Source organism: Coregonus clupeaformis, unplaced genomic scaffold (assembly GCF_020615455.1).
Source record: "Coregonus clupeaformis isolate EN_2021a unplaced genomic scaffold, ASM2061545v1 scaf0071, whole genome shotgun sequence".
NCBI classification, from domain to species: domain Eukaryota; kingdom Metazoa; phylum Chordata; class Actinopteri; order Salmoniformes; family Salmonidae; genus Coregonus; species Coregonus clupeaformis.
The window spans coordinates 99,052-115,431 of record NW_025533526.1 but is presented as its reverse complement, the minus strand read 5'-3'; the positions used below and the strand labels follow the sequence as shown (position 1 = coordinate 115,431).

General features: G+C 45.0%; 1 protein-coding gene across 1 annotated transcript in view; it reads left to right on the top strand.

The window, feature by feature from the left end:
* Positions 1-16,380, top strand: part of LOC121586013 (t-SNARE domain-containing protein 1-like) — a 128,682-nt gene that overhangs the window by 83,337 nt on the left and 28,965 nt on the right. Inside the window, exon 11 of the mRNA XM_041902427.1 lies at positions 14,425-14,534. Coding sequence (XP_041758361.1) covers positions 14,425-14,520 — 96 coding nt within the window. The 3' untranslated portion in view covers positions 14,521-14,534. The remainder of the gene's footprint in view (positions 1-14,424; positions 14,535-16,380) is intronic.

Below are 16,380 nucleotides of genomic sequence, written 5' to 3'. Positions count from 1 at the left end.
AGCAGAGGGGAAAAGAGCACACCTCCCAGTACTAATTGCATATTGCCTAGGAGAGGAGAAACCACTCCCCCTCTAATACAGCCGCTGATTACAAAACAGCAACAATCACTAATTGCCCTGCCCCTTAATCCTGTTGATGTGTCAACAATCAGCTGCAAGGTATGAGCAGTCAGCAGTTCACAAACCAAGTAGGCTACTGGGAAGGCATACAGCACTTAAAGTAAATGCCCCTAGCTATCAAAATGACAGTACTAGACAATAACAGATGAATAATTTTTTTATAAATATTACTCCTGGCGATAGCAGGAGTCCTCTAACTATAGATTGAAGCACATACACACAGACACACATGCATAAACACACTGTGACGAGTACTGAGGATACGAAGAGGCAGGACGCAGACGCAGGAATTAACAAGGTCAAGGTTTACTCAAACAATGACAAAGAGAATAAACAAAGATAGAGTACATGACACAAAGCAAAACAATCACACACAACACCCTACAGGGCTAGATAGGGGTAGTGATGAGATGATGAGGTACAGGTGCGCTGGAGGTGATTAGGGTGCGTTGGGTTTCCATTCCGGTGTTTCCAAGGTGGTGCGCTCAGACCGGTGGCTCAGTAGACCGACGAATGTTGATGATTCGCCGGTCTACTGAGCCATGATGATTCACCAGAGGGGAGCAACGGGAGGAGACGTGACAGTCCCCCCCCCCCTTTGAGAAAAAGGAACAGGGATAAATTTTCTCTGGCTTACCGTGCCGCTGGGAGAGGACCGCACCCACGCCCTCCTCCGATGCGTCCACATCCAGGATGAAAGGACGAGAGGGATCTGGGTGTTTTAGGATGGCCGCTGTGGTGAACCTCTCCTTCAGCCTCTTGAAGGCATCGTCAGCCTCAGTGTTCCAGGTCAGCTTCTGAGGCCCACCCTTAAGGAGAGAGGTGAGCGGGGCGGATATGGAGCTGAAGGACCTGATGAAACGTTGGTAGAAATTGGCGAAGCCCAAGAAGCTCTGTAGGCCCTTGATGGTGTTGGGAACTGGCCATGACCTGACGGCGTCCGTCTTCACTCCTTCCATAAACACCCCCCGAGGACTGATCCTGTATCCTAGGAAGGAGATGGCCTGTTGGTGTAATTCGCATTTCTCCCCTTTCACCAACAGGCTGTGTTCCCGGAGGAAGAGTAGGACAGCTCGGACGTCCCTGACGTGCTCCTCGAACGTAGCCGAGTAGATCAGGATATCGTCGATGTACACCACCACCTGTCTACTCAGTATGTCCCGGAACACGTCATTGACGAAGGACTGGAACACAGATGGTGCGTTGGCGAGCCCGTAGGGCATGACGCAGTATTCATAGTGGCCTGAGGTAGTGCTGAATGCTGTCTTCCACTTGTCTCCTTCCCGGATTCAGATCAGGTTGTAGGCACTCCTCAGTTCTAACTTGGTAAAGTACTGGGCCCCTCGTAGCTGCTCGATGGCCGACGGAACCAGAGTGAGGGGGTACCGGTACTTGGTGGTGACTGCGTTCAGCCCCCTGTAGTCTATGCATGGTCTTAGTCCTCCGTCTTTTTTGGCCACGAAGAAGAAGCTGGCGGAGGCAGGAGAGGTAGAGCATCTGATGAACCCTTGTGTCAGGTTCTCCGCCACATACTTCTCCATGGCCTCAGTCCCCGCCATGGAAAGGGGGTAAATGCGAAATCTTCGGGGAGTGTTGTCCCTCCAGCAGGTCAATGGCACAGTCCCAGGGCCTGTGAGGGGGAGACACGTAGCCTTAGATGAAGAGAAGACATCGGAGAGATCTGCGTACTCACGTGGAATGTTGGGCTGGAGTGCGGACTCCGGACTCTCCACTGACGTGGAACAACAAACCACCGGCAGGCAGGTCTTCCGGTATGAGGTGGACCAGGCTGTGATCCTCTTGGTGATCCAATTGATGGTGGGGTTGTGTAGTCTGAGCCAGGGCAATCCCAAGACGATCCGGTGAAGGGGTGACGTGACGATGTGGAATGACAGCTCCTCGTGGTGCTCCGATAGTGTGGGAATGGTGATGGTGATGGGGAGAGTGACGTGCGTAATGGTGCCTGACCCAAGGGGTTGATTGTCCAATGTGGTGACGTGTAACGGAGATGGCAGTGGCACGGTGGGCAACCCCCATTCAGAAACCAGCTCCCTATCTATAAGGTTCCCTGCTGATCTGGAATCTATCATTGCAGTAGAAGATAAGGAATAACCAGTCACCGTTATGGGAACTAAAAACAATGGTTTTGTGATAGGAGATGACGTCACACTCATGGAGCGGCGACGGGAGTCATACAGCCTAGATAGGGAGCCGCCAGGAGATCGGTGTGCCGTGGTGGTGTAGGGGGTGCTGCCCACCTCCATGGGTGAGGACTCGGAATCAGGGCGGCTTCCATAGCTTAGATGGGGTGAGCGTCGAAGCTCCGGGAGGTGTTGGGAACGCCGTCTCTCTCGCAACATTTTGTCAAGACGGATGGACGTGGTGATAAGGGTATCAAGGTCCATCTCATCGTCCCGACATGCGAGTTCCGTCTTAATGTCCTCCCGTAAGCCTCTCCTTGTAGATGGAGGAGACGCTCACCCCGTCCTTTCCCTCCGTGGGATGATCAAACATCGCCCTGAACCGAGCGAGGAAGGTGAGGTAGGGTAGTGCCACTGCCTCCTCTCCTTCTCAGACTGCCGTGGCCCAATCCAGCGCCTTCCCCTTAAGAAGCGAAATCACCAGCGCTATCCTGGCTTGGTCAGATGGATATGCCCCAGGCTGGCGCGCCAAATAAAGTGAAACCTGTAGCAGGAAGCCTCTACATTTAGTAGTTTTACCGTCAAAACGCTCCGGTAGGGCGAGGGTTCCCACAGAAGTGGGTGATAGCCTGGGGACAGGTGGATTGGAGGCACTCGCCGCTCCCTGATGTGGAACCGGAGCGCTGGGCAGATTATGCAGAGTTTGGAGCACTTCCTGCATGGCGACGTTCAACTGGGCAAGCTGCTGCTGGTGCTGGTCGAGGCACTGGGAAACTCCAGGAGGATTACCTGCTGAATCCATTTTCGTTTGGTGTGTGATTCTGTGACAAGTACTGAGGATACGAAGAGGCAGGACGCAGACGCAGGAATTAACAAGGTCAAGGTTTACTCAAACAATGACAAAGAGAATAAACAAAGATAGAGTACATGACACGAAGCAAAACAATCTCACACAACATTCTACAGAACAGTACAGGGCTAAATAGGGGTAGTGATGAGATGATGAGGTGCAGGTGCGCTGGAGGTGATTAGGGTGCGTTGGGTTTCCATTCCGGTGTTGCCAAGGTGGTGCGCTCAGACCGGTGGCTCAGTAGACCGGCGAATCAGAGCTCCGGAGGGGAGCAACGGTAGGAGATGTGACACACACACACATTTGAGCTGATGTACTGTATGATACTTTTTCAGTTTACTGTACTTTATTTTATATCTATGGTATGAATATCACTGTCTTACTTAGTGATTTGTTGTCAATTGTAGCCAACCCCTCTTCTTATATCCTTATCTCTCTAATGGCTTTCCTTTGACTTTTTCCTCTTTCTCATATCTACTACCGTACACACACATAGATTACCAACATGCAATGTCAGGGATTCAGAAAGGTGCTTTTATATATTTATTTTCTTGGATGGATCTAACAACACCTGAAAAACTTACACAGTTACTCTTCCTGAATAACTTGCACAGTTTCTCTTATATGGGTAGTTTATTTAAAGTCTAACAGTATGAATATTGTACATGTACACCATAAGAAATGCCCTGCTTTTGAAACAAAGTTCCATATTACTGTAATATTACCCAAAAGCCAATACCATAGTTGTGTAGGGTCAGGACACTGTTCACAGATCTACGTTGCCATTTAGATTGTTCTGTTGGATTCCTAGAGTATATAGACACCATATTACTTTCCCCAAAAAGTTTTGTGAGAGTTGCTCTCCTTCCTGCAGGTTTATTTTTTTCTGTTTCATGCTGTTCCTATGCTGCTCTACAAGTGAGCGAGTGAGTGAGCAAATTGGCGAGTGGCAACAGCTTTCCCATTAATTGTCATTTCATTATCTCAAGGAGAGCTGAGCCGTGACCAAGCTCACGCAGAGCAATTTAGCTCTCCGCCAATCCACACGGCTGTTTCTAGTCTAGAGGAAGAGCGAGGGGAGAAGAGAGAGACACTGTGAAGGGGGAGATATAAAGAGTGGTAGGGAGGAAAAGAGATTGAAGGAGAGAAACGAGAGCGAAAGAGAGAGACTGTTGAGGAGGAGGGAGAGATACAGAGAGAGAGAGTGAGAGAAAAAGAGAGGGAGACTAACACAGAGACATACAAATGGCAGAAAGGCAAGGGCACAGTTCCATGAACTCAGTCAAACAGCTCTTTAATGCTGGTGCACATGCACCGTTGAACATCAGCACCAATGGTCAATTAAAAGGGGATGACATTTTCGTCCGTGGCCCACCATATCAGACGGCTTTACACTGAAAATAAATTGAATCTATGATCCATTAGCCTCAGGCAGATTACTCCTCTCACATGAAGACTCCTCAAGTTACAACACTGATGTTGTATCTCAGCCCCCATCCATGTCCAACAGACCGAGATGAACTGTGATTGTTCATTACTATGTAACGATACTATTATATTATACAGCCCCCATGTCGTTAGTGAAACATACAGTGGGGAAAAAAAGTATTTAGTCAGCCACCAATTGTGCAAGTTCTCCCACTTAAAAAGATGAGAGAGGCCTGTAATGTTCATCATAGGTACACGTCAACTATGACAGACAAAATGAGAATTTTTTTCTCCAGAATATCACATTGTAGGATTTTTAATGAATTTATTTGCAAATTATGGTGGAAAATAAGTATTTGGTCAGTAACAAAAGTTTCTCAATACTTTGTTATATACCCTTTGTTGGCAATGACACAGGTCAAAAGTGTTCTGTAAGTCTTCACAAGGTTTTCACACACTGTTGCTGGTATTTTGGCCCATTCCTCCATGCAGATCTCCTCTAGAGCAGTGATGTTTTGGGGCTGTCGCTGGGCAACACAGACTTTCAACTCCCTCCAAAGGATTTTCTATGGGGTTGAGATCTGAGACTGGCTAGGCCTTTCCAGGACCTTGAAATGCTTCTTACGAAGCCACTCCTTCATTGCCCGGGCGGTGTGTTTGGGATCATTGTCATGCTGAAAGACCCAGCCACGTTTCATCTTCAATGCCCTTGCTGATGGAAGGAGGTTTTCACTCAAAATCTCACGATACATGGCCCCATTCATTCTTTCCTTTACACGGATCAGTCGTCCTGGTCCCTTTGCAGAAAAACAGCCCCAAAGCATGATGTTTCCACCCCCATGCTTCACAGTAGGTATGGTGTTCTTTGGATGCAACTCAGCATTCTTTGTCCTCCAAACACGACGAGTTGAGTTTTTACCAAAAAGTTATATTTTGGTTTCATCTGAACATATGACATTCTCCCAATCCTCTTCTGGATCATCCAAATGCACTCTAGCAAACTTCAGATGGGCCTGGACATGTACTGGCTTAAGCAGGGGGACACGTCTGGCACTGCAGGATTTGAGTCCCTGGCGGCGTAGTGTGTTGCTGATGGTAGGCTTTGCTACTTTGGTCCCAGCTCTCTGCAGGTCATTCACTAGGTCCCCCCGTGTGGTTCTGGGATTTTTGCTCACCGTTCTTGTGATCATTTTGACCCCACGGGGTGAGATCTTGCGTGGAGCCCCAGATCGAGGGAGATTATCAGTGGTCTTGTATGTCTTCCATTTCCTAATAATTGCTCCCACAGTTGATTTCATCAAACCAAGCTGCTTACCTATTGCAGATTCAGTCTTCCCAGCCTGGTGCAGGTCTACAATTTTGTTTCAGGTGTCCTTTGACAGCTCTTTGGTCTTGACCATAGTGGAGTTTGGAGTGTGACTGTTTGAGGTTGTGGACAGGTGTCTTTTATACTGATAACAAGTTCAAACAGGTGCCATTAATACAGGTAACGAGTGGAGGACAGAGGTTACAGGTCTGTGAGAGCCAGAAATCTTGCTTGTTTGTAGGTGACCAAATACTTATTTTCCACCATAATTTGCAAATAAATTCATTAAAAATCCTACAATGTGATTTTCTGGATTTTTTTCTTCTCAATTTGTCTGTCATAGTTGACGTGTACCTATGATGAAAATTACAGGCCTCTCTCATCTTTTTAAGTGGGAGAACTTGCACAATTGGTGGCTGACTAAATACTTTTCCCCCCCCACTCTAGCTGTTTTATAATATGTAGATTAATGTTTTAATATAGACTTCATTTAAGACACACTTCCGTTAGTGTTGCATCCGTTAAAGTCTCAGTTGGCCATTAGATGAAGTTGGTTATGGGGAATGTGTTTGTAATGATTTGTAATGTTTGTAATGATTTACGAAGTAGCAATCTCAATATGCATAATGATTAATTGAAATGTAATGACTCACTTGATTGGTGGTTACCATAATTACATCATAGGACATCACAGTTTCTGTTTGAAACCTGCCAGTCACCTTTGTGGAAAATGTATCTCCTCTTGTGAGCAATATGACATACTTCTGCTTTCATGCTAATTCAGATGGTTTGTTTTTGGAGATCCTGGTGTTATCGTATTGCTGGAGACAGGGAGGGAAGGACGGAAGGAAGGAGTAAGGAAGGAAGGAAGGAAGGAGGAAGGGAAGGTGGGAGAGAGCGAGAGATGCAGACTATATTATGCCTGACTGATAGAAGACAGAGAAACGCAGAAAACGGGCAGGGGCACACTAGGGTTGGGCGGTATCCATATTTTCATATCGTCATACCATCCTTCTCTCACCCCGGTATTACCGGTTTATTACACAAGGGGGCACCAAAAGCCTGTTGGGTGTCTATTACCAGAATGCTAGTAATAGCGAATTTCCATGGAAGCTGCTAGCTAAATATGCTAACAAGCGCAAACGAAAAGGCAATTTTTTATTAAATTTTTTATTTCACCTTTATTTAACCAGGTAAGCCAGTTGAGAACAAGTTCTCATTTACAACTGCGACCTGGCCAAGATAAAGCAAAGCAGTGCGATTAAAAACAACAACACAGAGTTACATATGGAGTAAACAAAACATAAAGTCAAAAATACAACAGAAAATATAGATAAAGTGTGTGCAAATGTAGCAAGTTATGGAGGTAAGGCAATAAATAGGCCATAGTGCAAACATTATTACAATTTAGTATTAACACTGGAATGATAGATGTTCAAGAGATGATGTCCAAATAGAGATACTGGGGTGCAAATGAGCAAAATGAATAACAATATGGGGATGAGGTAGTTGGGTGTGCTAATTTCAGATGGGCTGTGTACAGGTGCAGTGATCGGTAAGGTGCTCTGACAACTGATGCTTAAAGTTAGTGAGGGAGATAAGAGTCTCCAGCTTCAGAGATTTTTGCAGTTCGTTCCAGTCATTGGCAGCAGAGAACTGGAAGGAATGGTGGCCAAAGGAGGTGTTGGCTTTGGGGATGACCAGTGAGATATACCTGCTGGAGCGCATACTATGGGTGGTTGTTGCTATGGTGACCAATGAGCTAAGATAAGGCGGGGATTTGCCTAGCAGTGTTTATAGATGACCTGGAGCCAGTGGGTTTGGCGACGAATATGTAGTGAGGACCAGCCAACAAGAGCGTACAAGTCACAGTGGTGGGTAGTATATGGGGCTTTGGTGACAAAACGGATGGCACTGTGATAGACTACATCCAATTTGCTGAGTAGAGTGTTGGAGGCTATTTTGTAAATGACATCGCTGAAGTCAAGGATCGGTAGGATAGTCAGTTTAACAAGGGCGTGTTTGGCAGCATGAGTGAAGGAGGCTTTGTTGTGAAATAGGAAGCCAATTCTAGATTTAACTTTGGATTGGAGATGCTTAATGTGAGTCTGGAAGGATAGTTTACACTCTAACCAGACATCTAGGTATTTGTAGTTGTCCACATACTCTAGGTCAGACCCGCCGAGAGTGGTGATTCTAGTCGGGTGGGCGGGTGCCAGCAGCGTTCGATTGAAGAGCATGCATTTAGTTTTACTAGTGTTTAAGAGCAGTTGGAGGCTACGGAAGGAGTGTTGAATGGCATTGAAGCTCGTTTGGAGGTTTGTTAACAGTGTCCAATGAAGGGCCAGATGTATACAAAATGGTGTCGTCTGCGTAGAGGTGGATCTGAGAGTCACCAGCAGCAAGAGCGACATCATTGATATACACAGAGAAAAGAGTCGGCCCGAGAATTGAACCCTGTTGCACCCCCATAGAGACTGCCATAGGTCCAGACAACAGGCCCTCCGATTTGACACATTGAACTCTATCTGAGAAGTAGTTGGTGAACCAGGCGAGGCAGTCATTTGAGAAACCAAGGCTATTTAGTCTGCCAATAAGAATGCGGTGGTTGACAGAGTCGAAAGCCTTGGCCAGGTCGATGAAGACGGCTGCACAGTACTGTCTATTATCGATCGCGGTTATAATATATTTTAGGACCTTGAGTGTGACTGAGGTGTACCCATGACCAGCTCGGAAACCGGATTGCATAGCGGAGAAGGTACGGTGGGATTCGAAATGGTTGGTGATCTGTTTGTTAACTTGGCTTTCAAAAACTTTCGAAAGGCAGGCCAGGATGGATATAGGTCTGTATGCACAAAGTTATACATACTGTATATAGGTAGGAGCTACCGAATGTCATGTTTGGGGAGTTTGGACATTTACAAGCGAATGTGAATGAGAGACATTGTTCAAATTAACAAAGTTTTGACGCATGCAGTACTGGCTCTCCAGCAGCATGTCTACATGCTGTGTCTGTGTGGAGTCTGAAGTCGCTAGGGCAATGGGCCTGCCTGCCTGCCTGCTCTGCTTTGAGAAGAGGGGGTAGGAGCAGACTGATGGGCCAAGAACAGAGAGGAGAAAAAATGCAATCAAAATAGAAGTGGCAGCTGTACAAAAAACTCATCCAAAGGGTTTTGACTTCTCAAACATGGCAGAAAGCTAACATAATATGATGCCCCGTCACCTTATGAATTCAGCCACTTACTTAGATAGCAAGTTTAACTAGGGGTCATGTTAAAAAATATAAAAACGCATAAGAGATATCTTGCTGCATTTTGTAAAAACAGATCTTAAATGCTTCTTATTGTAATTTCTGCTCGGCGTCAGACTAATTTTTGCTTCAGTTGCACTTCTAAACGCCGATGAGAATTCACCAACGGCATTCTATCAGCAGACCGTGATCTGACTGATGTGTAGCTACTTTTCTCTGGTACTTTTCTCAGTGTAGCCTACTTTTCTCTGGTACTTTTCTCAGTGTAGCCAGCCTATTTTTTCCAGTAAAATGCTAGATTAACTTTAAGCAAAACATTAGGAAATGCTGGCTACATTCTTTCTATGATAGGCCTAAACATTAGAAATATGATGGCCATGCATCGTTTTTAATTTTTCATTGTAAGCTCATTTAGTTGTGTGGCTGCCAGCCAAATAGAGTTGTACTTCTGTTGTCATCTGATGAAAATGAATCTATTTTATGCCGAATGTGTAGCACTAATGTATTTTCTGTGAAGGATAACTATAGTTGCACATCCCTGATCACCATCCAGTGGCTGTTTCCAAATACCCCGGTATACGGTACATACAGGAGGCTGAAGAAATTTGGCTTGGCTCCTAAGACCCTCACAAACTTCTACAGATGCACCATTTTGAGCATCCTGTCGGGCTGTATCACCTCCTGGTACGGCAACTGCACCGTCCGCAACCGCAGGGCTCTCCAGAGGGTGGTGCGGTCAGCCCAACGCATCACCGGGGGCACAATTCATGCCCTCCAGGACATCTACAGCACACTGTGTCACAGGAAGGCCAAGAAAATCATCAAGGACCTCAGCCACCCAAGCCACGGCCTGTTCACCCCGCTACCAGAGACAGTACAGGTGCATCAAAGCTGGGACTGAGAGACTGAAAAACAGCTTCTAGCCGGCCTCCGCCTAGTACCCTGCCCTGAACATTAGTCACTGTCACTAGCCGGCTACCACCCGGTACTCTACCCTGCACCTTAGAGACTACTGCCCTATGTACATAGTCATTGAACACTGGTCACTTAATAATATTTACATACTGTTTTACCCACTTCATATGTATATACTGTATTCTATTTAAGGCTCATTCTATATAACTACTGCTGTAAACACCTTTTCTATTCATATACTGTCCATAGTGGCTATACACACATATACAGATACACTGAGTGTACAAAACATTGACATAGACTGACGGGTGAATCCAGGTGATCCCTTATTGATGTCACTTGTTAAATCCACTTCCATCAGTTTAGATGAAGGGGAGGAGACAGGTAAAATAAGAATTGCTAAGCCTTGAGACAATTGAGACATGGATTGTGTATGTGTACCATTCAGAGGGTGAATTTAAGTGCCTTTGAACGGGGTTTGGTAGTAGGTGCCAGGCGCACCGGTTTAAGTGTGTCAAGAACTGCAACGCTGCTGGGTTTTTCACGCTCCTTCAGTTTCCCGTGTGCATCAAGAATGGTCCACCACCCAAAGGACATCCAGCCAACTTGACACAACTGTGGGAAGCATTGGAGTCAACATGGGCCAGCATCCCTGTGGAACGCTTTCGGCACCTTGTAGTGTCCATACCCCGACGAATTGAGGCTGTTTTGAAGGCAGAAGGGGGTGCAACTCAATATTAGGAAGGTGTTCCTAATGTTTTGTACACTCAGTGTATATTTATATTCCGGACTCTGACACTGATATTATAAATAATATTATTATAATATTTATATATTTCTTAATTCCTTTCTTTGTATTTTGGGGATTGGCGTGTATTGTTTTGTATTCTTATGTATCGCTACACACGCGATAACATAATATGTGTAGGCGACCAATACAATTTGATTTGATTACAAGGTCACTACACACTAACACATTCACAGAGGAAATATCTCTGGGCAGACAGACAGTCAACATACCGATCTATTGATGCTTTTAGTCTTGGAGCAGGAAAAAAAGGTGCAGCAGTGCTGTCCTGTCCATTATATAGTTCTTTGACAATAATAATTTCCCCAGAAGGTCAGTTCTCTACTTTAACAACAATTCAACATCCTCCCCTTCTCTATCCATCTGTGGAGTTGAAAGCCAAATTCTACTTGGTGCTTAAAACGTTACATTATTTCCATTATATGATTCTGACTAGGGAAAACATGCTCTATACTGTACATATTCATTTAACGTACATCCGATGTGTTTGTCTTACAAAATAAGCCAATTTCATAGGCACAGATACATGAGAAACACAGCCAGAATACCAGAGTGCAGCTGGGCTGTAGTTTGTGGTGCAGTCAGAGGTGATGCAGGGACAGGGACGGGGACGGGGATGGGGACAGGGGGGTTAGTGGTGCAGTCTGAGGCGATGCGGGGACGGGGGACGGGGACGGGGACGGGGGGGGTTAGTGGTGCAGTCTGAGGCGATGCGGGGACGTGGACGGGGACGGGGGGGTTAGTGGTGCAGTCTGAGGCGATGCAGGGACAGGGACGGGGACGGGGACAGGGGGGGTTAGTGGTGCTGTCAGAGGCGATTGCAGTTTGAGGCGATGCAGGGACAGGGATGGGGACAGGCAGGGGTTTGTGGTGCAGTCAGAGGCGATGCAGGGACAGGGACGGGGTTGGGGACAGGGGGGGGGGTTAGTGGTGCAGTCTGAGGTGATGCAGCAGAGACAGTGACAGGGAGGCTGTCACAGTAGCACGTCCACTGAGGGTCCCAGGACTGGCCGTGAGTGTTTATTTGCTACTCCTTTTAAATATCATTATCAGGTTGACTGAACATTTTATGTACATTTCACATAAGCCGATTACAAAGGAGGCAGCTTGTTACAGGCAGAGCCAGCATTATTTGTCCTATACCAGATGCGATAAAGGAGGAATAATATTATGTCAGTAATCATTGCGTGGCATTATTATTGTATTATTAAGACATTTCTCATGTCACACAAATGGTAAATAGCTTTCCCCTCCTGGAAACTCAATGTGAGATTGTATTTCTGTATGAGAGAAATGGTGATGAGTTTGGAGCGTGCTGGCATACGGTCTGACATGACTTGCTGGTGCTAATAACCGCAGTGAGGGTCATCTTGGTGTGTGAGGATGCAGTGTAGCAGTCTCATGCTTCCCATACCCTGAGGCAATACACACTGTCCCTGGCATGGTTGTGAAATGCATGAACACCTTTAGATGGTAATATGCTTGGGAAATTTACACAACTGGTGCCACATTATCATGTTTGGAGACATGAAACAACGTTACGGTATAGCCAGACAAATATGTTTACATTTAGGCTTTTGTGACAGTTTCCAAATGTATCCTCACCAAGAGACCAAGCTTTCTTCAGCAGAGCTCTTACTCCTCTCCTCTGGCTTTGGCTCTGGGATAAACTGAGTGTATTCAAGGTGCCACGTATTGTATAAAGCTAATTTCTCTTTCAGCCCCTCTATCTCATTCTAACCCAGCTGCTCCTTGTCCTTGACCAGACCTTTATGCTGACAAAGGGGATTTCTTAGGACCTTGCCATGACAATGACAACACTGAGACTGAGAGGATCAGGGATGAGAGCCAGCGGGAACAGGCGCGGATGGGCAAGCGGCAGAGAGAGAGAAAGAGAGAGAGGGAGAGGGAGAGCGAGAGGGAGATATAGGGAGATGGGGACAGGGGAGCAATCGAAGAATAGACACATGAAACTATGAGGAGTCATTTGACCAAATGCTTGAGGTTAAGATTTGTCCTGTTCTTGGGCATTCAGACTGAGCGTAATAGAACTGGGGAGATCCTCTCCTCTCTACTCCCCTCTCCTCCCAGGGGACTGCAGTGTACATGGTCATGAACCACAGGCCTACAGGACGCACTTTCCTGGGGATTAGGAAATTTGTGATAAGTGTTTCTTCTTTGTCTCAGTTCTGTCTCACCCCCCCCTCTACTCTCTGTGTGCATCCTTCTCCAATCCCTCTCTCACCTCACCTCTCCGTCGGCCCTGTGCCTGGAAAATTCCAGTTAAAAAATACTGCAACAGATCCTTTGTTATAGTAAGCCATTTTTTTTCCCTCTCTACCTTATTTACTTTTCTGTTCTCCCTAAATAACAGTGGAGTAGGGATGAGAAAGGGAGAGAGAGAGAGACTCGGCACCGTGCGACTGCTGTGTGCAAGCAGAGGGAGAAGGAGAGCGGATGGGAGAGAAAGTTTAGAAGGCACAGTTTAGAAGGAAATGTGAGAGAGAAGCCGGGGAATCTGTGGTGGCCAGCTGCAAAGAGGAGATAGTGGAGAAAGGCTTTTAATTCTCAATCCCCACAGAGCCTTTGAAAATTACCAATCTTCTTATCACAGACGCAGGGCTGTTTATGCAAATTGTTGTGGAGTGGAACGTTTAAACTGAAAATTACTCGACAGCAGTTTTTTTCCCCTCTCCTCTCTCTCTCTTTCCACATGGAAAGTCTGTTTGGAGTCTCAGAAGATGAATTGCTTTGAAGCGCGTCAGGATTTAAAGACTCCAGCCCCAGCTCTGGTCTAAAGCAGCCGCTCTCACTGCCTTTGTAGCGGGAAAACGGGGAGGGAAAAAGAGAAAGAAAAAGCTTTTGAAAACAACATAGATTCTGGTCTCCCCTCCCTGCTCTGACACATCACCCATCGCCTGAGGAGGCTAGGAGCCAGGGAAATATATAACTATCTCTAACCCCTGTTCTCCATTCTAGTTATTTTCATTTCTATTTATTTACCAGATTTTAGTTTTTTTTTTTACTACACATTGAGAGTTATGAACATGGGAGGATAACACAGCTTGTGTTCTATGCGGGGAAGTTGTTTGAAGCATTTCAAGTTTTCAATTACACCACAGGCTATATTAGAAGAAGAAAAAAGTAGATAAATGATGTTGAAACAATTCCCAGTCCATAGATATAACCCTTTCTAATGAAAAAGAGGAAAGAGAGTATGTGAAGGAAAATGCTGTTGTTTCTGTGTTCTGTGATCAGACACTACTGGCTGTTATTGGGCTCTCTCATCATTAACCACCAAGCACTTGACCAAACTCAAATCAAGTCTTATGACAAATTGTTTCTAAATACACTGATGTTCTACTGATTTCTACTGATTCTACTGATGTAGAAACCTAAGGTAACCCAATAACCCAAAATTGTGTTTCAGCCATTTCACCTGGTATTACAATGGGTGCCTGCATGGTGTCTATTTAGTAGGGAATGTTGGAAAGTATTTGATGTGTAACTCCAGGGAGGAGATGAAATGTCTGTGTTTTTGTATGTATTGAATATGTTGCAGATTATATAGTTTTCTGATTTAATGTAATCTGATTTGACCCACAGAGGCAGATTAGGAAGAGGAAGTGTTACATGCTGGTGGCGGGAGGCTTTATCCTCACCCTCCTCATCATCATCATCGCTGTGTCAGCAAGAAAATGAAACCAACCCCAAAGGTAAGCCTCCTAAACCATCCAACACTACTGGTGTTTATAAAACAGCGGCAGCCCAAAAACCTGAGCTTTACTTAGTATTGATATTGTTATACAGGTACTATATTGGCATATTGAATGCTATATTGACATTCTATTCTGATTGTAACCTGCATAGAGGCCTGAAACGCAGTGCAAACCCTGAGAATATGGCACTACACATTAAAAGAGAATTTTAAACCAAATGTAAATAGCATATTATAGAAGGGTTCAGAAACTTTTTTTTCCGATTTCACTTGTTTTTGAGAAACTTACCTCATCCTCATTGTGAAGTATGGGGGCTCTGAAAAACATCAACAAATGCGCCAGAAACACCCAAATAAGCCCTTTTAGAAACTGAAAAGCTCTCAGTATAGTGATGCAGGTCTTTAGATGTTGTACACATGAAATTGTGTCATTTTGAACATTATCCGCAAAGTTATATTCAATTGTGTTGTGACTAGAGCGATACCTTTCTGTCCATTGTAGCAGCAGGCTACACAAAGAATGGAACAGCGTGAGTAGCACAAAATTGAATATAGCGTTACAGATAATGTTCGGAATGACACAATTTCATGTATACAACATTTAAGACCTGCATCACTATACTAAGAGTGTTTCTGTTTATAAAGGATGTATTTGGGTGTTTTTGGAGCATTTGTTCATATTTTTTCAGAGCCCCCGTACTGCACAACGAGGATGATTAACTGAATCGCTGGTTGGGGAAAGTTTATCAAAAACAAGGGAAATCGCAAAAAATAGTGTCTGGACCCTTCCATAACATGCCATTTATATAAAAAGAGATTTGGTTTTAAAAAGCTAACTTCTCCTTTAAGGATGCTTTCAGTGGTGGTAGTTTTATGTTGTGATAAGGGATTTGGGGTCAACAAAGAATGTATAGGGATTCTACGAAAACACAGCTTTGTAGTTGGAGTGTCAGTAATGTGCAAGAATGCTTCTTTCTTGAATTGGATCAATAATTGGAATCATAGTCAGAGGGCACGCTATGAAAGTGACTGACATTGACTAGCAACGTTCATAGCAACAAGACCTTCAAAACAGCAAAGTTTGCTTTTTTGTCTCAGCTTGACGTATTTGCTTTTAACGCATATTGCTTTTTAAGTATTTTCTGTCAATAGGTAATTTGGAGGTAAAAGGATTTATCTTCATATATAACTGTACTGAAATAGATGGGTAAATCAATGTTCTCTTAACGTTCCTAATTTCCGATTACTTCTGTTGGTATGATCTGAAAAGGCTTTTAACCACTTCAGTTTCCCTGTTGGTTAGGCAACCACTACTTGAGTATTTCCCTTTTTCTTTTCCTTTTTTCTTGCTCAATGTGTGTTTACCCCAGAGCAAGCCATTGTGTACACTGAGTATAGCAAACATTAGGAACACCTTCCGAATATTGAGTTGGACCCCTCCCCTTTTGCCCTCAGAACAGCCTCAATTCGTCGGGGCATGGACTCTACAAAGTGTCAAAAAGCACTCCACAGGGATGCTGGTCCATGTTGACTCCAATGTTTCCCACAGTTGTGTCAAGTTGGCTGGATGTCCTTTGGGTGGTGGACCATTCTTGATAAACACAGGAAACTGTTGAGCATGAAAAACCCAGCAGCATTGCAATTCTTGACACAAACCGTTGCGCCTCACACCTACTTGAAAAAGAGAAGGAAAGCCGCACACTCTAGGAGCTAAGATGCAATAATTTAATTTCCTAATAACCAACGTTTCGACAGACAAGCTGTCTTCATCAGGGTATAATGACAAACACTGCGGGTCACTAGTTTATATAGTGTCAAAGGACACACGCAGGTGTCTGTAATCA